The 25232-nt window shown below is 35.2% G+C and overlaps 1 protein-coding gene across 5 annotated transcripts in view; it reads left to right on the forward strand.

The window, feature by feature from the left end:
* Positions 1 to 313: 313 nt before the first annotated feature.
* LOC123537935 (disco-interacting protein 2 homolog C-like) overlaps positions 314 to 25232 on the forward strand; it is a 109704-nt gene continuing 84785 nt past the window's right edge. For 4 of the 5 annotated variants that reach the window (XM_053530631.1, XM_053530633.1, XM_053530632.1 and 1 more), the window contains exons 1-2: positions 315 to 498; positions 24971 to 25048. In XM_053530631.1, coding sequence (XP_053386606.1) covers positions 414 to 498; positions 24971 to 25048 — 163 coding nt within the window. In that variant the 5' untranslated portion in view covers positions 315 to 413. Of the gene's footprint in view, positions 499 to 24970; positions 25049 to 25232 lie in introns of all 5 variants that reach the window. The other variant, XM_053530635.1, reaches the window with a different exon arrangement.

Raw genomic sequence — 25232 nt, forward strand, 5'->3', positions numbered from 1 at the left:
TATGTTTATAATGTTATTTTATCTACCGACAATGAATAAATATTGATTTGATTTGATTTGTGACGAAGTTTGAAAAGTCCCTCTCCTTTTATTGAGTTTCATTTACCTCACGTTTGGGAATACAATTTTCCATGTAGTAACTGGTATTCCAGCTGTAACAAATAGTGCACTGTAATTCGGCCACCATGATTAATTAGTTACGTGTTCGATATTGCCATACAAAATAGCCTTCCGAGAAGAAACAGGCTCAGTGGAGTTTCAAGTTAAACAAACACGTCCACGTTCGTAACATCATCTCGGGAAGTATCGCGAGACTGAGGTGGGGTTTCACTCAAAATCCAATATGGCGACCATCGGCGAAATCGAACCGATCAATTAGTTCTCTAATTTGCTTTTTATTTGTGTCAAACATTATGGCAGAAGTGGATACTTCGGGTTTGCAAGTGCCAGAAGATGTAAGGTTAAAGTTGGCGGAATTAGATTTAGAACTATCTGAAGGTAATTTAAGAAATTTTGACTTTTTTTTCGAACACCTCGTATCTTGTTTTTGCTGTCAAAACCTAATGAGTCAGACTCAACGTTTCGCTTGAATGATTTCGCACCTAATTTGACATAAGATATGTCTATTAGACATGTCATGCTTTGTTTAAATATATTTGTGTGTGAGACTAAACGTGCAGATTTGTGAAGCAACTGCAGAATTAATTTTGCTTAGACATGCATTTCTTTGGTTCTGAATCTGATCTGAGTAGTTCTCAGAAAAATGCAGTGTCACACTCACAGCTTGGAAGTATCACAAATACTGGGTTGTAAGTTAACTTTTATTGTACTCGCAAAATTTGCATTTGTTTCAGCTTGCAAAATAATATGAAATAGCCTAACACGTCTAATGGGAAAGGAACTTGTGTTTATACTTATAGGTAGGACAGTTGTCAACTGTTGTGCAGATTATTTTTCATACTCGCACAATGGTTGTGACGATTATAATCCTTATCAGCCTGTCGGATGAGGTTACAAGTACATTATATTTTTTCAGTTATGCCATTGTAATACCAGAATAATCCTACAAAATGTAAAACCTTTCTGAGTGGACATTTATTTTGGTTATCAATAAAACCCGGCCCGGCCCGGCCCGGACCAAACCACGGAAATAGCCGATTCCGATTGTACGGAAACCACCGGAAACTTACGGACGGAAGGCTAATATAATTACGAATGATATCGTGTCGATATCAACTTACATATTTAGAATTTGGTGTAAAAAAACACTGACCTTTATGATGCCCGCGAGGAACTTCTTTGATGAATAGGTTAAGACTGCGTGTTCTTTCTGGTTGCAAAAACGTCTTAATATATAATTTGTAAACTTGTACACAGGAAGTCGTTATACATAGCGTTGTTTTGACGAGGCTTCTAATTAGTTCCCGAAATTTTGTATCGTTATCCAAAGAGCTATAAAAATAAAATAAAGTATTTTATACTTCTTTGCGTTATCATTATATACTATTTTATAATCACGTTTTGTCCAAAAAGTTGTTATAATTCCTCTCGTGCCTCAAAGAGTTTTTGTTTCACCTGTGCATTCCCAAAGCCTAAATATTTCTTTGTGTCCGGTAACATGCCTAAAAAACAGGTAGTAAATAGGCAGGGTTTTTTTTAAAATACTTTTTTGTTCAATGAGACTTTACGGAAATTATTTTTATGTAAAAAAAAATGAATACGAATAATTTCTAATATCACTGAGAATTTTTAAAGAATAGAATGAGCAGTTTTTTAAAACTTTTTATTAAAACGTTTTTAAAAAATCTCAAAGACCATAAAACATTTAGGTCATGTAAAACATTTAGGATAGGTCGGGATACCGATTACGCACGAAGAATGCAGCGTTGAATATTGAAAGGTTTTACACACGGTACCCCATATTTTTTAAATATTCCTGTATAGATATATAAAAAACAAATACTGAATTAGGTTTGTTCACGCATATCTCTTGAACTTAGTCGACTGAATCGACGTACGATGAAAGTCACACATTGAATATATTGTGGTACATTGCAGTTTGTGGCATAGTCTTTGCACTTTCGATAATCGATTTCATATTCGGCAGGTTGCTATGATGTTTTAACATCTTTTTTATTTATTTTTTTTCCAAGTTTGCAAGTAATCTCTGAATAAACTGACTTACTTAAGTTATATTCAAATTAGTTTTTTTTTTTTTTTTTGGTTGGATTTAACGTCGCACCGACACATGATAGGTCATATGGCGACTTTTCAGCTTTAATGGTGGAGGAAGACCCCAGGTGCCCCTCCGTGCATTATTTCATCACGAGCGGGCACCTGGGTAGAACCACAGACCTTCCGTAAGCCAGCTGGATGGCTTCCTCACATGAAGAATTCAACGCCCCGAGTGAGGCTCGAACCCACATCGATGAGGGGCAAGTGATTTGAAGTCAGCGACCTTAACCACTCGGCCACGGAGGCCCCTCAAATTAGTTAAAATCTATATAGAGTAGAATCGAGATACAAATTTTACCTTTTTTCATTTTTGTACAGATGTCTCGTAATCCGGAGGTCACGGGGTTGAATCCTGTCAGCGGATTTTGACCGTGACTCCAACAGTCCCTTCTTTCGGTGCGAGTACTGGTTAGTTTCCAGGAAGCAGTCATCGAGTGTATTTCGCATTAGTTGGTGAACCAAAACTCGACGCGAAAAAGAAATCTTTTAAATGGGAACAAAATTACCATTTAACTGCACTCAATATATAGAACGATTCACACTGTTTCGTGAAAAATAGACCAAGTAAAAACTTGTTAAGGTTCGTTTGGATATTTACCAATGCTCTACACTTTCAGAGTATGCATTTAGATACTTCAATATTAAACTTCAATGGTTAGACATATCTTGCAAAACTTTGCAATTTATTTAGGTTGATTTGATATATTATTGTATACAGAATGCCTTTTCAGTCAGTTTGCTAGTGCTCGGCATTTTTGATACATAACAACAGAAGAATCGTTTGAGCCCGCTAATCATAATTTACAAATAAGTCTGGAAAAAGCAAAATAAAACTTTGAATGGATGTGGTTTCTTCAAATCTCACAAATTTCTTCATTAAGATTTTTTTTGTGTGCAAATTTATCAGTATCACAGTGTAGTGCAGACGATTTACTCTAACATTGCTTACTTTACTATGGTCACGTGACCACACCGGAAGTGAACTGTACTTGGACTTTAATGCTGTCGCATTCTGAGACCCTACGTTTTGTGATTTTTTCATTGGTAGAACCAAACCTATTGTAATTATGCAAATTAAACTGTTGCTCTTTTTTTATAAACAGAGTAATTGTACGATAGTTTGCAGTTTTTACGAAGGATCTGAGTGTAATTCTCCAGCTAAAATGGTTTGTTAAACTGCCCATGTGTGGCCAAATCCATAAGCATCTCAGAAAAGTTTTAACCTTACATATTTTTTCAACTTTACGATAAAGAAAGTGTAATGAGCGGGATTTTCCAAAAACAAGTTGCATCCTTCATAACTTGTTTAAATAATAGTAAAAGTTGATCTTCACCCGATATTACATTGTATTGAAAAGGTAAAATTCGTACTTCTTAACGCAAATCGCGTCGAGAAATCACATTTTAGCTCAACCTTAAATATAATTGTGACGTTTCTGTTTTTACGGAGATTAATTTATTTTTTGGGTTGTCCATTATATCCAAAAAGTAATTATGTTTTATTTGGTATAACAGGCCCATTGAAACCTATATGTTTTCAAATGGAATGACTAAGTAGTGTGTTATTTTTTTTCACAAATACAATTATGATAAAAAAAAAACTGAATTGTAATATGAGCGAAAAATAAACAGGGGTATCCTTCTTCGTTTTCGCGGTATTCTTAATTTTCTCCTACCCAATTTTCACGCGCAGCTATTGCACACTCAATTTTTACATACAAATGCTTGTATCTAAGGAAAATTAATTTAAACTCTGCAATGAGAAACATTCTTTTCTGAAAATGTTCCTGAAATGTTTTTGAATGAAATAAAATTGTAAAATGACTACCAGGTTCATTTTCATACTGCGGGGCTAGGAAAATTTTGACTGTGCATATCAAAGTCCCGACCAACTTAAAATTCAGAATTAGCCGGGTTTTATTTCCTGTTGTGGTCTTTTAGGATTTTAAGCCCATTTTCGTCAACATTTTATTATACATTTACATTTTAAATACTAAACTCTTTCTCTACAGTAACTTACAATTGTATCATTGAAAAATATTAGTCACGGATAGAGTTATTTCGAGGGGTCACCCTCTCAGGAATACATTATTTATTTTATTATACCGAAAAATTAATGAAATGATTTATTTAACATTAAAAAAAGTTATTACTTGCCAAATAATGAAGACAGAATTAAGGAGGCTTTACTAGTAAGCACTTAGAAATTGTCGCGACTTTGCTGTATAAAAATACTTTTTGATAGGTATAGTCTTGAGGTTACATATCGCTGTATTTATGGGCATACTTCAACAAAATCAGCAGCAGTAACATTCGAAAAACGGCGATAACTACGGAACATATAATGAGAGCACCCATTTTCTTAGTAGTTAGTTAATTTCCAATCTGATGGTGATAGTTTCAGTTTAATATTTGATGAAAAAATGTTTTCAAAATGTTGCATGTAGAACAAGTCATTCAAAAGCAGAAAAGAAAAATAGGCCGGGTTCACACATGTATGAACACAAGATAAAGTAATTCAATCCTATGTATAAATAAGCGCATCGTCTTTTAATCAGTACGAAAGTATCGATCTCTCATAGGGAGACATGAAAAAGTAATATCACATGCGCAGAAAAACAAAATAGCGTTGTTGCGCATATGATATGAAATTATTTTTTTTATCATTAAATCTATATTTATAGTCCTTTCCATTGTTCTAGTCACATGTTCAACGATAAAAAGTCGTATTTTCTCGAAGGCGGAGCCAGACATACATATTGAACTCCAGCTGTGACGTCCACACGTTATTACGTTAAAACAATGCGACGTCGTATACAATTAACCACGAAAGATGACCTAAGGCTGCAGACATCAGTATCTAATGTTTATACTTATGAGTAGGCTGGATTTGATAATAAAACAATTGTCGCCTTTTATATGTGGTCGATATGTGGATTTGTCGACCTGTTAAAGCGATATCAAGTCGATAAATTCGCCCGAGGTTGATATTGCTTTTATCAGGCCGATAAATCCACATATGAGCCACGCCATGAGAAAACCAACATTGTCTATTGCGATTAGAGAAATCGTTAGCAAACAGCATGGATCCTGACCAGACTGCGCGGATGTTGGTTTTCTCATGGCGCGGCTCATATCGACCTCACCAAAACGCAATTATTGTATATTCTAACACGATCCGATTCATTTTCCTATTAAACAAAGAAGGCTGGAAACAGTGAATTATTAAACAACAATTCACTGTATTGACGTCACAACTATTACGTCATAGCGTCAAGCGGCGTAGCGGCGCGCTGGAAAAGAACCCGACTGAAAACGGGCAAATATTTAATGCATGCCGACAAGGATGTACTTTAAAGTTCTTGATAACGTGTTAGAATCGAAATAATATATCTCAGTCAGTGATTTGCTCTTAAATAAATCACTGTTTGTCGTTCAGATGCGTAGCATTATATCACTCGGGCTACGCCCTCGTGATATAATTCCTTCGCATCTGAACTCCAAACAGTGATTTATTCAGCGACAAATCACCGATGAGATAAATTATTTCTTAATTCTAACACGATCCGATTCATTTTCCTATTAAACAAAGAAGGAAGAAAGCAGTGAATTATCATACAACAAATCACTGTTCTGACGTCACAATTATTACGTCATGGCGTCAAGCGGCATAGCGGCGCGCTGGAAAAGAAACCGATTGAAAACGGGCAAATATTTAATGCATGTCATCAAGGATGTACTTTAAAATCCTTTATAACGTGTTAGAATCGAAATAATATATCTCATTTAGTGATTTGCTCTTGAATAAATCATTGCTTGTCGTTCAGTGATATAATTCCTTCGCATCTGATATAATTCCTTCGCATCTGAACTCCAAGCAATGATTTATTCAACGACAAATCACTGGATGAGATATATTATTTCTTAAATATCACATGCGCAGAAATTGAAAATAACGATTTTGCGCACGAGATATAAAAACGCTTGTAAATATGATATATTATTCAAGTTAAACTAATGGGAAAATTGCATTGGACATTGTGTGGGGTATAATAATTTAACATCTGAATTGCACACATTTGTAATCCATGCTTTAAAATGTTCATTTTAAAAACAAAAAAGTTAACATTCACGGTGTGAATAGTTGTATAAGCATAGGCTGAAATAGTTCGTAGTCCGACCAGACCGGGTTTTTTTTTAATTCTGTGTTAAAAAGATATGCTAGTATTATTTCAAATATAAAAGAAAGAGAAATCAAAAATTAAATAATCTAAAAACAAAAATAACGTTAGCAGTAAATTGTTAAAACACGAAAGTTCATTGCTATCACTCCCTCCCATTTATCCATATTAGATATTTACCGTTTTTTTATTGTTTTGTTTTAAACAGACTGAGCGGGCATGTTTCGGGGTGGGGTGGGGGTCCGGGTTCGAAACTTTGCGACCGATCTTTCATATTTTATACTCCAGTTCATTCATTTCTACAACTTACTGTAACTCCGGGTATCATCTCCATACATATCACCCGGTTTTGTTTAAAGCTAAATCACATGATTTATCATCTGAGCAACATTTTATGATATTTTTGTCAGTTTTCTTAAATTTCAGGAACAAAGACCTACTATTACATAGAGTTATACCTCTTCTGGAAATATTTACTTTGATACTTTTTATGAAATTTTGTAATTGCCTCCCTTTAATATGAAAAAATGTAAAAAGTGGGCTATTTTTTTTTAGCTTTTGATATAATTTATAGTTTTATATTCAGATTTGAATACTTCAACAACCTGAAACAAATGGAAGGTATGAAAACAGCGCATAGCCTCGAAGTTCGTCTATTTTCGATCTATCTTGGTTGCGCAACCGAGATAGGCAAAAGGAGTATAATAATAATTTCATAAACTTACATTTCTAGTTAATTTTCGCAAAATGTGTACTTATCAATGCAAATCTTTGACAACTTTAATATAAGAGTGTTTATATTCATATGTTCCCTAAGGCAAGATATTTTTATTAAATTAATACTTAATATGCTAAAACGCTATCTTGGTCGGGCAACCAAATTTTATAAATACTTCCAGTGCACGGTATAGACCCCTTCGCCGTACTACACAACCTAGTGTCACATCGTTAGGTGTGAAATAACGACGTACCATTAACTAGCTTGATCAGTTCTGTTGAAAGTATCCTGTAAACTGCTATCTCCTGTCTGTCCGGTACACAAAATGACAAATCGACTGCCGAACGTATTACTTCTTTGATTGAGTGTGATTCAAATATCTTGTTATTTAAAGTCTTTGCTTATGTCAAGTGCAATACTTCATCAAACATACGTATCATCAATATTAAATACTTTGCTTCTACTTTTGTAATAATGAAATAAAATACACATAAATTTGCCTTGATTAAGATGACGGTATCACCATTCGTAATTATATTAGCCTTCCGTCCGTAAGTTTCCGGTGGTTTCCGTACAATCGGAATCGGCTATTTCCGTGGTTTTGGCCGGGCCGGGCCGGGCCGGGTTTTATTAATAACCTTTATTTTGATCTTACATGTTTTTAATTCATGGCGTTTCATTGGTTTTAACAACAGTTTACACATTTTGCCCATGCACATCACATGTAACATAATCACGTCAAGAAATAAACTTGACGTCATTTGAAATTTTTTTATAGTTCTGTTCATGCTGTTAGACCAACCTGGTTTTGGAAACTTTATCTGCGACAAGTGTGCAATAATTATAAATAAAATGAAGACAAAAATGTAAACATTGAAAAATGTAACTATGGTACCTTTCCCATTTAAAACAGACTATGCTCCTTTTATGTAGCACCCTTCCCTTTTTGAGTTCGAGAAATAACACTAATTACCTAATTACAGTGTACTCTTTAAATCAGCTCTCCTGAAATTTGTAGTCACTTTTCTTTTTGGCTTCATTTGAATTTCCTGCATCCTTTGTCATGTTTGTGGTTTGATTTTGTGACGTATTTTGAGTTTTGGGGGAGGGGGGCAAAAATCATGTCATATTTTGTTCAGTTTCAGGACTTTTCCCCCCTATAAATCGACTTCGAGTAAAAGGTGGTAATCCCAAAGGAAAAAGGAATGTTTTTTTCCAAATTCCGAATTTAAAATTCCCATATGACTGTTACCTTTTAGGGTTTTTGCTGTTTTAACATAGTTTTGCAAGTTTGTGTGTATATTTTGGTTATAAAATCATACTTTTGAACAATTACTGAAATGCAATCCATTAATTTTTTACACACAAAAAATCTTTACATAATTTTTGGTAATTTGCTTATTTTCCCAATTAAGACAATTTCTGAGAGCATTTTCCCAATTCCACAGGTGTTGGTGGCATTGCCAAAATGATGAAAAAAAAGGCCTGAATTTTTTGTGCAGACAATAACTTTGACATGCAAGTCAAGGTCACACTGGGGTCACCGTCAAGGATCATTTAGTGCTTGTCAGAAAAGTTTTTTTGCTTTCAAGACAGTTTGAAGAATAATGAGAGCTATTTTTGCTGACCCTTGTGTCTGCAGCTCACCTTGGTTAAAGATTTGCTTGCTGTCTTGGTAACAAATATATGTACATGTACAGTATTGGTTGGAAACTTTACACAATGATTCCCCACCATCAGTTTACTGAAATAACCAGGTAAAAAAATTATGTCTCCCCCAGGAGACATATTGTTTTTGCCCTGTCCGTCCGTCCGTACGTCACACTTCATTTCTGGGCAATAACTGGAGAACCATTTGACCTAGAACCTTCAAACTTCATAGGGTTGTAGGGCTGCTGCAGTAGACGACCCCTATTGTTTTTGGGGTCACTCCGTCAAAGGTCAAGGTCACAGGGGCCTGAACATTGAAAACCATTTCCGATCAATAACTAGAGAACCACTTGACCCAGAATGTTGAAACTTCATAGGATGATTGGTCATGAAGAGTAGACGACCCTATTGATTTTGGGGTCACTCCGTCAAAGGTCAAGGTCACAGGGGCCTGAACATTGAAAACCATTTCCGATCAATAACTAGAGAACCACTTGACCCAGAATGATGAAACTTCATAGAATGATTGGTCATGAAGAGTAGATGACCCCTATTGATTTTGGGGTCACTCCATCAAAGGTCAAGGTCACAGGGGCCTGAACATTGAAAACCATTTCCGATCAATAACTAGAGAACCACCTGACCCAGAATGTTGAAACTTGATAGGATGATTGGTCATAAAGAGTAGATGACCCCTATTGATTTTGGGTTTACTCTGTGAAAGGTCAAGGTCACAGGGGCCCAAACATTGAAAACCATTTCCGGTCAGTAACTTGAGAACCACTTGACCCAGAATGTGAAACTTAATAGATTGGTCATCAGAGTAGATGAACGATTTTGGGTCACTCTGTAAAGGTCAAGGCCACAGGGGCCAACATTGGAAAACCTTCTCATAACTTGAGAACCTTGACCCAGAATGTGAAACTTCATAGATGATTGGTATGCTGAGTAATGACCTAGATTTTGGGTCACTCTTTAAGGTCAAGGCCACAGGGGCCTGAACATGAAACCGTTCCAATCAATAACTTGAGAACCTCTCGACCCAGAATGTTGAAACTTCATAGTATGATTGTTAATGCTAGAGTAAATGACCCTTTTTGTTTTTGGGTCATCATTAAAGGTCAAGGTCACAGGGCCTGTAACATGTAAACAGTTTTGGATCAATAACTTGAGAACCACTTGACCCAATGTTGAAACTTCATAGATGATTGACATGCAGAGTAGATGACCCCTATTGATTTTGGTCAGTCTATCAAAGGTCAAGGTCACAGGAGCCTGTCAGTAACATTTGAGGAACCACTTGACCTACATGTTGAAACTTAATGGATGATTGGACATGCAGGTAGATGACCCTAATTTGCAGCCTGATCCATCAGTGCCTCTTTGACTTGCTCCTGACCACTAGTTGATTTCATGATAATGCACGTTTGTCCTATTGCAGACAATGTCCGCTTTTTTACTTGAAGCATTTTTAGTTTGGCATGTTCGAAATTTTCTATTTGGTAATTATGTAATTTACAACGTTTTCAACTTTGAAAATTCTGTTTTGAGTTGTACTATGAAGATGTACTTCAGTAGCATCTACATAGTATTGGATTGAAACTTCATATATCAAGACATCCTCCTACAAAACCCTGGTTGTATTTGATAAAAGGTTTGGCCCTTATTTGAAAATTTGGTTAAGGTTGTCATTGCCATAATAAAATTTCATCTGTAACAAATTGTTAAAAGTATGTAAGTCTTGCAAAGTTATAGGTCTTGTTCCGCTCAGTAGCCATTGATTAATCGAGCAATTGCTGTCTTATAAGTGGACAGCTCTTGAGAATCCTGTCAGATGCAATGCAGAATATTGAGGACAGAAATCATAGCTAGAAACATACAATGTATCAAAAACTCATGTATATATATAGCCTTTAGAAGTACATTTCTTCAAAATACATTGTAAGATGTTACATAAATTCTTGGTGATATCAAAAATGCTTGCAATAAAATAGTTTGAAATTTTCCCCAAATTCTATGAACAGATCTCGGTAACCAACAAAGTGCGCACCAAGCAAAAATCATAAGGACTTTTGAAATTTTTTATTAAACATCAGTCAGATGTTCACCTGATATTTGAACCATTGACCAACTGATCAGTTTTATGTCTCTGGGCATAAAGTGATTGGACTCTTCGTTTGTCAGTCCGTATGAACCACATTGCCTACGGCCCACATTACCGGTAATGACCCGATTTTGTTCATACTCACACTCAACAATCCTTGTGGCAAGACCTACAAACTGACCTACATATAAATGACCTTGACCCTTATATGTCAGTCACTTTCAAACTTAACTCAAACATTTTTGGTCCTACAAGCCACATAAATGACCCAATTTAGTTCATACTCCCACTTAACAAACCTTGTGGCAAGACCTACAAACTGACCTATATATACATGCAAAAACAACATCTCAGCTCCTTGTTTAAAAAGTACAGTAATTACAGTAATTATTTGTAATTGATCAATGTTTAATTTGGTTGATTCTTCAAAGTTACATGTAATAGACAAAAGAAGCACTTCTTTACCCATATAATATTATTGTTTGACATTTTACATGTAAGCTTGGAAAGCAAAAGGCTTACTTTTTTCTCAGTTGTTGAGAAAGTAGCATGTGCTTTGTTTTGAAATTTTACGTCACATCGTGAATATGCATGTTACTTCTTTCATTTTGCAGACATCTGAGCAAAACTTTATCATTATCGATAAAATACGGAAAATGTTAAGGCAAATTTAATAAAACTTTACCCTCATGTATTCTAATACATTTTTTTCTCAAACGCCTTGTTGTACCAGTACTATGCAGCCTCCCTGTCATAATTAGCTGATAGGTTTCATTCATAAAACGTCTGTTTTTGCAATTAGGAAAATATTTGTTTTTCTTCACTTAAGACATTACATTATCCATAATGTAGTTCAGAAAACCATTTAGTTTTATTGTTATAATGGTTTTATGTGTAGGCTAGGAACTTTCTAGCTGCGTTAGAAAATGTCTGTTTGCAGCATGTAGAATAAAACAGGTGAGCTTAAAACCAGACAATAATTAGGCTATTTAACATTGTTCTGTGCAATATGGCGATATATTTGGACAAATACGCATTCCAAAAAACAAGAACAATATATATTAGATGAGCGAATAGGTTTTTCATATGGGTAAGAGTCCAGAAATATCACATATTGTACATGGCAAGTTTGTTCTATGCATATTTTTATGCCCCCGAAGGGAGGTATATTAGTTTTCAACTATCCGTCCGTTCGTTAGTTCGTTCGTCACAATGTTAACTTTTTGCATGAAGGCACTTTACTTGCGAACCACTGCACCCAGGACCTTCAAACTTCACATGCTGATAGTACTTATTGAGTACACAACCCCTACTGACTTTGGGGTCACCAGGTCAAAGGTCAAGGCGCTGTGGGGGCATTTGTCACCATTAGTGACAGCTCTTGTTATCTCTTAAAAAGGAAACAGTCAGACGACTCTTTTAAACATATATAGAAATGCCGCATCAAGAGTTTCTAAATGTTGAATTTCATGGGGATACTTATATCAGTCGACAGTTTTTATGGTTAAGGAGGTAGGTTACCTTGTTACAAGGGTAAATTCAGATTAGTTGAACCGCAACGTCTTTTTGTAGTTCGTGTTATATGAAGTTTAAATTGCTAAAATCTCATTTTCGTTTGTCTCTGTTCCTTCAAGTTCAGTTTTTATTCAGGTTTGAAGAACATGACCCTCCAAAGGTATTTCATATGGAAAGAAGAAGGAAAATACGGATATTTAACACTTTTCAGTGTATTTTAGTTTCATTGATATCCGTAGAAGTCAGCATAATCTATAATTTTACTAGTATGCACGTTAGCTTTCTAATATAAGCTTAAAATGTATATGTCGCGGGGCTCGTGTTTCCATGGTTACGCATTTTCTCTCATTTTTAGACAGCTATGTATAAAAATAGGGGTTTTCGACGGCTTCAGTGCCATTCTGTTAATGAACAACATGGAATATTTGGGTAATATTATTAGCAAAATACCAAGCATTATACATGGTACCCTATTTTTCTTAAAGTTTAAAGTAACCATGACAACAGAGATGTTTAAAATGGCTTATATCTTGCTTTTTGTTGTAATTTCTTATAAAATAATATTGAATAAGATTATCTTTCTAGTTGATGTAGCTTTAAAACATATTATTTCTAACGTAAGTTATATTTTCGTGTTATCTGCATTTATTCAAACACATTTCTAAGCTTAGAATACTTACAGCAGTACCCCTCGTCTGGCATTGTTCATGGAAAAATCGTTCAGCATGCTACTATTATTCTCATGGATATTGATGAAATGAAAATAAAAAGCCGAAGCTGTGTTTCTTAAATAGACTAGTTTCGACGCTTTTGAATTTTACCTTTAGATACATAGGTCACGGGCTTTGTTTCCATGGTAACATCATTTCAATTCAATTTCAAGAAACCACAATTTTCTACTGAAATTTGAACAATTTTTGACCTTAGTTTTAGTATATAAGTAACAAATTATCAACGGAACCTGAAAAATAGGTATTACAAATCAAACTGCTAGATTTTTTATTTGAAAATGGCCGTAACAAGTAACCTCTCACCTAACTATATTCCAAATAACATTGGTTACCATCATCCATTTTCGTACATTCCGCATAACATTTCAATGTAACTACATAAAAGAAGCAAAATATTGATTATTATTCAGAGCAAAAGACTCATAAAAAATATTTCAGCAAATAATGGTTATTTGAAAATAGTTTGAATAAAGAAAATGCACAGAATTACGTACTTTCAAGATAAAAGCTATTAATTTTGCGCGGTAACTGACACGTAACGTCATGACGTCAATGACGTCATTTTAAGGCAACATTGTTTTGAAGCGTTTCTGCGGCAATTTATTCATTATTTCTGCATTATTAAACCATAAAGCGTCAGATCGAAGACAGCTCTATGATTTGTTTTCAGAAGAATGAATATATAAACACATTTAGTTTGTCGTAAACGTCGTCGTAAATCGTCACGTTAGCTTCCGGTTGGACATGCGCACATACAAATATAAAGGTAACCTACCTCCTAAAGCTAACATGACAATCAGAGTTATTGCATCGCAATCATTCAGTATGCAGTACAAAAATACATTAGGCAAGTGGTATAAATTGCGAATTGTTGACTGGAAGAGAAAATAGGAATAGAATAATGTACAAAATGTATAGTATCATTGAATCATCATAGGTCATAACAGTGCTCCAGCTAGGATTAAAAAAGGGCAGGGTGCTGGCACTGAAAAGGGCACTTCTGGGGTGGTGGTCGGTCCGGGACCGTGCTCCCCCGGGAAAAAAATATAACTGGTCCATGCAAACAGTGCATTTTAACATACTTTAGGCATGGAATTTGGCATAATTTAGGCATGTTTTTTGGCACACTTTAGGTATGGTCTTTTAATAGGCTATGTCTGTCATCTCTAATGCACCTATTTATTAACTAAAAATTCTGCTGTTTGTATTTTACTTGGCATTGATTTTCAACTTGTAACATTTCTTTGTAATTGCATACTGAATAACAACATCTATGTGTTTAGGCCTATTTTACTTGCTACAATTTCAGTACACATCTTCTCCATGTAGGCTACTTGATATTTATAAATTTATACCTGCAACATATTATATACAGAAAATAAAGTTTAAACTTCCACTTAAATAAATGAAATCAGGCAAAGTTTTTAACTTACAACAGTCTAAAAGCAAGTTTAGCACTTGTAATAGACATATTCCGGGTATCCAAAATTTTATATCCGGATATGGTTACACTTTTTTCTAAAAGTCGTCGAATGTCCAGTTTAAACAATATTTTTGAAAAAATATTATGATGCAAAGACAGTTTAACAGCATTTCACAGTATCTGACATTAAAGTGTACACTGTCATTACATCTTAGTAAACTAATTTCAAAGAAATCTTCATGAAAAAACGGCAATTTCACAAAGCAGACGACAACTTACTTTCGATTTCAAAAACTTGTAAAACGATAAAATCAAAATATTTTCCTATTTAAATTTGATTGTGATCGATTTTTATTAATAACATATAAATGTCTGTTGTCTGGACTTAAGTTTCAGTTGTGTATAAAGGGGTATTTACGACTATATTACCGAAAACGAAAGTACACTTTGACGGTGGCGCGAAATGATAATGATTTCAGACTGGTTTGCAAACTGTTTTAACACTAAGGTTCAATGATTTTAATGCTAGTGGAGCAGTCTGAAATATCATGGTCTGCCTCGGGCACGATTACAGCAGGTGATATTGTTTAACTGTTTGCTAATTATGTCAATGCCCCCCGGCGTGTATCACTCGATAAAAAGGGGGCAATAAAGCAGTGTATTATAATCACAGAGGCAAAAAAGGGAAGTTTGGCTAAAAAAAGAAATGAATGGTTGTAAAACGGGCAGGGTGCCTGGCGGGGCAACAGGGCGGAAGGAATTTCTGAACGGGCGATGCGCCCTGCTGTAAATAGCTAGCTGGAGCACTGTCATAAGAAATATTGAAGTCAAAGCTCATTGTAAAGTCATTCCTTTCAAATGACGAAATAATTCTAGTACATTCCTGTGTTTTCTACTATTGAATAAATACATGATTTTATACTAGTAAAACAGTATATATCCCAAAATTCTGACATAATAATACAGTTAAATGCAGACTTTAAAAAAGCTGAGTGAGCAAAAGGTTCATGTGGAAATGCAATCTGCTATGTGATTTGATATATGTTACTGATAATGGCAAAAAAGGAAACATGGTTTTATGATGTTAATGCATTTTCAAATCTTGGCTGTAGCTTAGAATAATGTGGCAGTAAGATTATACATAATTTAAAGCAGGTATAATTAGATTTGGAGATAGTTATGGCAGTATCAGCTAGAATTCCCTGGAGAGACAGTGATCATTGATCATGATCAATTCTTGATCATATTCATGGGCAATAACTAGGTAAAAGCCAGTGTCTGTTAAGGTTAGTATCTAGGTCTTTATGGGCACAGGGACAAGACATGATTTTCCAAACCTGATTCATCTGTCAAGGCTGGAAACTAGGTCACAGAGACATCACCACTAGGTCACAGAAACACTGTAAACCATCTCCTGTCTAAATCAGTAACTAGGTCACAGACAAACAGTTAAGCCCATCTCTCCTGCTTAGGTCAGTAACTAAATGTAGGTCAATGAGACATAGTAAAATCCCAATCATATGTCAAGGTCTGACATTAACTCTCAGAGATATGTTTAAACCCATCACCTTTCAATGTCAGTAGGTAGGTCACAAAGGAAAAACCTCACATGAACACTGAATAGGTCATCATTTTGAAAGCTAGTCTGTAGTTAAGATCAATAGATATGTCATACATATAATGTAACAAAACGACTCACTTCTGTCAAGGGCAAAAACTAGGTCATAGTGTCTGAACAGGTACTGTTGGCAAGTAGGTCATTGTGTTAAATGCTCAGCTAATGTATGGTCATTTACTAGGTCACAGTGTAAAAATACTCACCTACTGTCCTGGTGAGTACCTAGGTCACAGTATAAGGAGGTCACCTAGTGCCATGGTCAGTAACCAGGTCACAGTGTAAGAAATTATCCTACTGTCATGGTCAGTAACCAGGTCTTAGTGTAAGAAGCTCAAGTACTGTCTGTCATGGTCAGTATTTAGGATAGTGTAAGAAGCTCACATACTGTCATGGTCAGTATTTAGGATAGTGTAAGAAGCTCACGTAATGTCAAGGTCAGTAACCAGGTCACAGTGTACAAAATTCTAGAACTGTCATGGCCAGTATGTTACTAGGTCACAGTGTAGGAAGCTCACCAACTGTCATGGTCTGTAACTAGGTCACCTACTGTCATGTTTAGTAACTAGGACAGTGACACAGTGTAGGAAGCTGGTGATTAACTAGGCCACAGTGTACTGTCATGATGAGTAACTATGTCACAGTTTAAAAAGCTTACCTACTGTCTCGTTGAGTAACTAGGTCACTTACCTACTGTCTCATTCAGTAACTAGGTCACGGTGTAAAAAGCTTACCTACTGTCTTGTTGAGTAACTAGGTCACTTACCTACTATCTTGTTGAGTAACTAGGTCACTTACCTACTACCTTGTTCAGTAACTAGGTCACAGTGTAAAAATATTACTTACTGTCACATTGAGTAACTAGGTCACTTATCTACTGTCTCGTTCAGTAACTAGGTCACCGTGTAAAAAGGTTACCTACTGTCTCGTTCAGTAACTAGGTCACAGTGTAAAAAAGGTTACCTACTGTCTCTTTGAGTAACTAGGTCACTGACCTACTGTCTCGTTCAGTAACTAGGTCACAGTGTAAAAAGCTCACCTACTGTCTTGTTGAGTAACTAGGTCACTTACCTACTATCTCGTTGAGTAACTAGGTCACTTAAGTTACCTTCTATCTTGTTCAGTAACTAGGTCGTAGTGTAAAAAGCTTACTTACTGTTGCATTGAGTAACTAGGTCACTTACCTACTGTCTCGTTCAGGAACTAGGTCACAGTGTAAGAAGCTTACCTACTGTCTTGTTCAGTAACTAGGTCACAGTGTAAAAAGCTTACCTACTGTCTTGTTCAGTAACTAGGTCACAGTGTAAAAAGCTTACCTACTGTCTTGTTCAGTAACTAGGTCACAGTGTAAAAAGCTTACCTACTGTCTTGTTCAGGAACTAGGTCGTCACAGTGTAAAAAAGGTCACAGTGTAAAAAGCTCCTACTGTCAAGGTCAGTATAATCTAGGTTACTTCAGATATAACAGAATTTATGAAGATTGAAAATAAAATTCTATTCCCACTTGCTCTTCTCACCGTTATTGTCCATATTTATCTCATGGTGATATTTGTATGATACTGTGAAACCTGAGTAATGTTAATCTCATAAAAATTGATCAACTAATGTTGCAAGACTGATTTTATGCCAAAACAATTTGATTTCCAGAAAGTCTGAGGAAATAGAATACATATTTTGTAGACACTATCAGAGAACTTTCAATCAATAGTGTACCAAGAATTTAGGTTTTTTTGAGTTTTCAGCTCATTCAGCCTTTGAGATACATCTGCTATGTCTTTTGTCTCTATGTCATTCTTATTTTAGATCTTCTTGCATTAACTGGTTTTTGCCAAATTTGCTATGAAAGAACATTATTTGACTATCTCTGAAGTGAGTTCAAATGATGTTCCTCGGGGTCATATCTTGCCCATCCAAGGTCTTATCCAGGTTTTTTTTTTACAAAAATTGGATAAAAAAAAATTCACTAGTGAAATATATTTTACATAGACCAATTATCTTACCATTTGACTAGTAGTCAATATTTCAAATTTGATGAAGCTAGGTCTCTGGGGCCAACTTCAAAGCAACTTCAGGGTTGAAGGAAATATTTTACTACCAGAGAAATACAAAGGAACTGAAACAACTGATTGAAGTCATGATATATTGTTTACATTGCTGAGGCATTTCCAGCAATTGCAGGTATAAGAAATTGGCATGGCTTTATGTTAAAACCTTGAACCATTTGAAAAAAAATTTTAGCAGATGGCTCAACTGGTAAATTCTGCAGCCATGAACTGAACAAAACAACAATAAAATTTGATCGCTTTTGTCAAAAACCAAGCTTAATGCAATGTCCATCTTTGTCATTGGGGTAAAAAATTCTCTGTAATCTGTTGCAATGATTATTTGAGCTGAATATTGTAAATTATGATAAATTGGGGTAATCTATAGAACATTTGGGTAAATTGATGCTATCCTCTGAGACAGGAGGTTTTGATAATTTCAAATCTCTTACATTGTGTAAGAATATCTACTGGAGAAATCAGAACCACAGGACATCTATACTTTTGAACTTTAACCCTTAGCCTGCTGGCGGCAAGTGATTCTGCCTTTGCGACCAGTACAGACTAAGATCAGCCTGCACGTATGTGCAGGCTGATCATAGTCTGCACTGTTCGCTATTCAGTCGGTAAATTTTCAGTGAACACCCCTTCAGATGATATATGGTATTGCCCAGATTGAATGATGGGCCAGTCCATTTTAGAAATTTAGCAGGCTAAAGATTAATATTAAATTTAAGCAGCTTGTGATCACTTCACAGCAAACTGTTGAAAGAGAAAGATATTATATTTTTTCTTCTGAAATTTGAATACAGTTTTTGCTAATATAGAAAAATTCGAAATGTCAAGATTTTTCATTACTTTCTTGAAATATATATTAATTTTGAATTTAATTGTCATATGAATGCTAATTTGAAGAACTTGTGAAATCTATTTGAATCACACTCGAGACTGTTTCCTAGTGTTTTCAGCATTTGTCAAAACATTAATTTTGGCCAGTCTGGCTTGAACCTTTGACCTAGTTGAAAGACTGGTAACCTTGTCAGCTGTACCACTGCGAAGGGAGTTAATGGTAGCAATTTACTGGCTTGCCTTGCTTCTAAGTACATATATTTTTGCAAATATAAAAGTACTAAACAGACATCTAACAGAGAATTTATCCCAGAACCCCTCTCTGTGTTTGTAATGAAATGTAAAATATCACTTTTCAGTTTTATTACAGCACAGATTACAATTCATGTCAAATCATGTGCAGAATTTTGAGCTTTCTTCAATTTATATAAAAGCCTTTAAGTTATATGAAGTTGCTCTTTGTTAATGATTTTCAGAAGGAAATTTCCCCATGATTCATTCTCACACATCAGGCACATTATAATTAGCTATTAGGTTGGTCATTTTGACACATAGACCAGATGTGTGTATGGAATATATCAGTCTGATATTGTATGTATTAACTAGTCATGCACCTGTTATTGACTTGAGTAACCTTTTGATCTGCTACCAGATATCTCAGAGAGTTACATATATCCAAAGGAAGTATGATATAATTCAAAATGCCATCTGATTATTATACCCCCAGATATAAAGTATATTGTACCTGTATTGGTGTAATGCATGTTGGTTTCTCCATCTGTCAGTCGGAAGGCATACGTCCAAACTTCAGCAGATTTTCAGGGGCCTCCATGGCCGAGTGGTTAAGGTGGCTGACTTCTAATCACTTGCCTCTCATTGATGTGGGTTCAAGCCTTACTCGGGGCATTGAATTTTTCATGTGAGGAAGCCATCCAGCTGACTTTCTGAAGGTCGGTGGTTCTACACAGGTGCCCGCTCGTGATGAAATAATGAACTGAGGGGCACCTGTGGTCTTCCTCCACAATCAAAAGCTGGAAAGTCGCCGTATGTCCTAAAATTGTGTCGGTGAAGTTCATAAACCCAACAAAGTAAATAAAAAATCAGCAGATTTTCAAATTACTATGTAAATTTTTCACCATCATAATATATACATGCATAACCCAGGTCACTAAGGTAGGTCTGAGGTCAAGGTCACTGGTCACACTGAAGCCAAAGGTCAGACAGCTTTCTTTCATGTCCACTCCAAATATTTGAAACTGCTTGTAAAGCCAGCATCAGTTGTTTTACCACATCACGATGACATGTATATGTAGAGCACATGATCCAGGTCTCTTGGTCCAGGATCAAGGTAACATTTTATAGGCCAAAGTTCAAATAGATCTATTTTATGTGTGGTTTCATATCTTCTAAAGGGCTGGAAGGATTTTCATAAAACTTGCATTGGATTTTATCTCATCATGGTGACTTGCACAGAGCACATCATTCAGGCCATTAGGTACAGAGTCAGGTTCACACTTTGAGGCCAAAGGTCAAATATCTGCTCAAAATCTTCTAAACTTCTTGAAGGATTTTTATAAAATGAAAATCAATTACTTACCTCTACAAAACAACATGCAGAGTGCAAGATCCATGTCGCTAGGTCAGAACCCCTTCCCTGTACACTGTGTCTGGGGGATAAGTCACCTTCAATGATATACATGTATTTCTTGTACAAACTAGGAAGTTTATTGTAAATTTAGTGCTCTTATAAAAACGGTACTTGAAGGAAATCCTTGTAAGACATCTCTTGACTTTAATACAGTATTTACAATAAAGTTCATATAAAATGTTTCCTCTTCAAATAAATTTTACTTTAATTATTGTTTTTTCTTGATCTTAAATTTTTTATCCCAACTATTAGAAGAAAAGGCAGAGCTGTTACACTGACCCATGCGTCAGCGTCAGTGACTGTGACCCTATTTGGATAAGTTTTGTATGTAACCTGGTATCTTAGTAACCACTTATGGGAATGGATTGAAATATAATTAATACATTTGTTGACTTTGGTGATTTAACATGCACATGATTGCATGAACAGGTCCCATAAGTTTGTTTTGCTTTTTCACAGAGTTTATGCCATTTTTTTCAGGTTGGCAATTTTCTTGATGTAATGTGTTATATGAGCCGTGCCATGTGAAAACCAACATAGTGGGTCCGGTATCGGTTTATGTGACTGGGTGGGGTAACATGTCATGTGTTTACGATGTGATATTTCAGTGAGGCAGTGTGATGAAATTGGGCGTTGTGGTCACTACTACAAATAGACACCGTCATTTTGATATTTGACGGAAAAATTTTTGAAAAAAGGCTCTAAACCGCAGAACACAGTTTTTTGTAGGTCAAAGTTATATTTTCAGAAGTTATGTAATTTGGATGTCCTAGTGTTTTAACACAGAACAAGATTGATTATAATCTAGTAAATATGGGGGAGGTGAATCACAGCTTTGTGTTGAGATGATACATTTTGAGAGTGGTTGGTAAATCAGTATATATTATAATCTCAGGCTGTGTACGCTATTTTTCCTGCATTACCACAAATTACTGTTGAGGAAATGAGTAGAGTGTAATATTTTCCCAATAGGATATTTGATATGCCATCCTCATAACAAACTTGGTTTTGTTGTATGACTTTAGTTATTTGACTCTAGGGTACTGTGCAACAATGTTGGGAGATATTACAAATCTTTCATCTTTTTTTTTTCAATTTCCGTGTCGTTCAATGGAAATGACCGCATCAATAATTTGATTGTCAATTTAGTGTGACTTTGGTGACTATGTGCCTAGACCTCCTTCAAACCCTATTCTCCTGCTGTTGAAGTTGGATCTCATTTACTTGTTATATATGCCCGTGCATATTATGAATTAAATTATTTTACCTTCTGATATTTATGGAATAGCACAATAAGTATTTTTAGAAAATAGATGATTTTTTTTGCTGTGCATTGAGTAAAATTGAAGAAGGCTACACTGACATTCAAACATCTGTATTTGTAACATTAGTTGTTCTGTCAGGTTGAAAGATGTAAAACATCAAGAATACATTATTTTTCCAATATCCAACTTTATTGAAATTACTTGCTTCAATTCTTCATTTATTATTTATGACAAAATGTATTCAAATTACAAAATGTTCTTCTTTGTCTAAAGTCTTCTTTGTCCTAAATGGTTTAAGTACAGATTTAATTTTAGAAGTCTAATGGTATGGCAAAAAATTCTTCTCACACAGAAACCCAGATAATCAGTAAAATATTAACCACAGTTTGTGAAGTTGGATCTTGTCTTAATTTTGTCTTTTATTTTTCATGTTTTTTTTTTGGAGATTCAAACACATGGAAGAGGTTCTAGCATCACTTTAAAGCCTTGAGTAAGAAGCAGTTCATCAATTCTCCTCCTCATTTATGTGGAGAAGTAGTTGCTAGTATCACTTTTAAGTTCTTGAGTAGATACACAAATGTAGCAGTTTATCCATATTCTACCTCTGATACATGCGGAGAAGTGGTTTCTAGTATCACTTTAAAATCTTGAGTAAGAAGCAGTGTGTTCATCCTCCACCTCTGATTCATGTGGAAAAGTTGTTTCTACCACCACTTCAGAATCTTGAGTAGGAAGTAGTGTATTTATCCTCCACCATTGATTCTTTTGGAGAAGTTGTTTCTACCACCACTTTAGAATCTTGAGTAGGATGCAGTGCATTCGTCTACACCTCAGATAGATGTGGAGAAATTGATACTAGCATCGCTTTTAACTCTGTTCATTCATCCTGCACCTTTGATTCATGTGGAGAAGTTGTCTGGTTTCTTACAGAAAATAAGTCAGTTAATGACAACACCAGTAGAGTAAATTGAATGCCATTATGTGCTATGCTATATCTATTGAAAAATGGATGCCGGTATACACCCCTATGAAACTTAAGCAAACTGATAATTTCTTTTTATTAAGTTTATTAATGTCTTTAATTAAATTCTGTAAATAATTCAAAGTAACAAAAAATCTTAACACAACTGGCAAAACAGCATAATACAAATAATTTTCTGAAAACAGAATTATTATTCTAAGAATTCGTATGTAAAAAATGTTGCTGATTATGAAGTCCAATTTTCTCACATATTGCTTGATTATGTTGTCTTTATGGCAGTTTTATTGCTTTTCTCTAATAGAGCATGTTAGGGAGTTATATCTAAGAAATATATAACAACATTGTGCAGGAAAAAAACAACATTAAACGTACATAGACTTAAGCTGAAGGCATTGTAGCGGCTTACCACATCTTTTCCCCAAAGATTTTATTAAGTTACTTTGGGAATTAGTCCTAAATGTAACAGATGAGGAAGAATGTTACACACATGTGCAAGGAAATTAAAACTGCACATATTTTGTGATTAATGAAACAAACTGTTGCATAGGCCCGTAAATGAAAGAAAGAACATCGAGCACTTCATTAATTTTGTAGTGTAGTAAGCGAAAAAGTCAGTCAGTTTCTTTGGTACAAAATATCTTAGTTTGGGCCAAATGGCTGTGTTGTGGGGGCTTACTATTGTGGATTTAAGAGTATAAAGGTAAAATGATAGGAATTTTCCTTGTTTGTCGGGACTTAATTTGTGGATCGGCATAAGTATTAATGATTTCACAGCAGTTTCAACAACCTTAAGTGATCTTTAGATGCTGTTTTTTACAGGTCAGATTGAAGAAAAATGTCAGGCCCAAAAAAAATAGGTTGAAGTAGAATTATTTTGAAGAATGAACAAATGAAATGGCAAAAAAATCATGAAATTTTTTTTTTTTTTTGTTCAAGGGTATCGTGATAAAAATGCTGCTTTTATAATTGTTCCGTAACTAACTTATACTTAACAGATGCACGGTTTCTCAGCATGATCTGTGTATTGAATTTTGGAAGTGATTTTTTTTCTGGAACTGTATTTTAATGATTTTACCATTCACAGAATATTCTGTGACCACTTACTGTGGAAGGAATTTTACAACCTTAGATTGATGGGGTTTTGAAAAATATGTAGCATAGTTTACTTGTTATTTTCCAGTGTTGGCATGGGAGATTGATACCAATTTTTAAATTGATTTTCACATTTGTTGCAGATGTATTTTTTTTAGTACAAGGGTTGAACGGAATTCTGTTGTAATTTATATTAATTAAAGTTGGAGTTAAGGCAGTTTTAGTTTCTACTAATTTATTTTAGGTTGATTGTGAAGCAAGTTCTGCAACTTATATTACTAACTCTCGACACCTCATTCATTGCCACGAGGGTATGAGAGAAGAGGCCAGTTTCCCTTTTAATACTGAGTGTCAACCAAGGGAGCTACTGGTACCATTTTTCACGTCTTTGGTATGACGCGGCTGGGGATCGAACCCACGACCTCCCGCACTTGAAGCGGATACTCTACCACTAGGCTATTGAGGCGGTTAAATAAGGCAGTTTTCTGTCTAGTCCTGGAAATGATGGTCTAGATGTAGTACATGGGAGTTCAGAGCAACTCCTGACAGAAATATCCGCCGTGTATTCCCATAATGACAGGGCGTTACATTTTACCAAAGGGAAGGGGGGAGTTGGGGGAGGGGGTGTATTTATACATGTTATAAGGCCCTCAAATTTTTTTTTGTACATTGTTTGGTAAGTATGAACTATAAATCACACTTAAAAAAAGGCTCAAGAACAACAGCTGCCCCAAGCAAATTGCTTAATCCCCAGAGGTTTGCCTTATATTACGTATGTTTGGATGCTTGAAACCCAAGACGACTGAAACATTGTGGTCGTCCCCTGCTTGGTGTTTTACTACATAGTTCGCATTTTATTTTTCGTTGCCATTAAAAGTGAACATTACAGGTTAACATGTTGATATTTTGTATATTTTTCAGGAGACATTACACAGAAAGGGTATGATAAGAAGAGACAGAAATTACTGGCACCATACAAACATACTTCAAAAGTTCCAGGTAAGTCCTTGGTTATAATTCTGTAAAGTCCCTGACCGTTTGGGAGTAAGTCATAATCATGCTTTACAGTATCTTGGTACAGATTGCGGAGAATGCTGGTTGAATTAAACTAGTTACTGCGCAACTTCCTCTTCATGTCTGAAAATAAAGTTCTGAATTTGTTTACCTAGACAATTTCTTTGTA

The sequence above is a fragment of the Mercenaria mercenaria genome, chromosome 18, assembly GCF_021730395.1.
Source record: "Mercenaria mercenaria strain notata chromosome 18, MADL_Memer_1, whole genome shotgun sequence".
NCBI classification, from domain to species: Eukaryota; Metazoa; Mollusca; class Bivalvia; order Venerida; family Veneridae; genus Mercenaria; species Mercenaria mercenaria.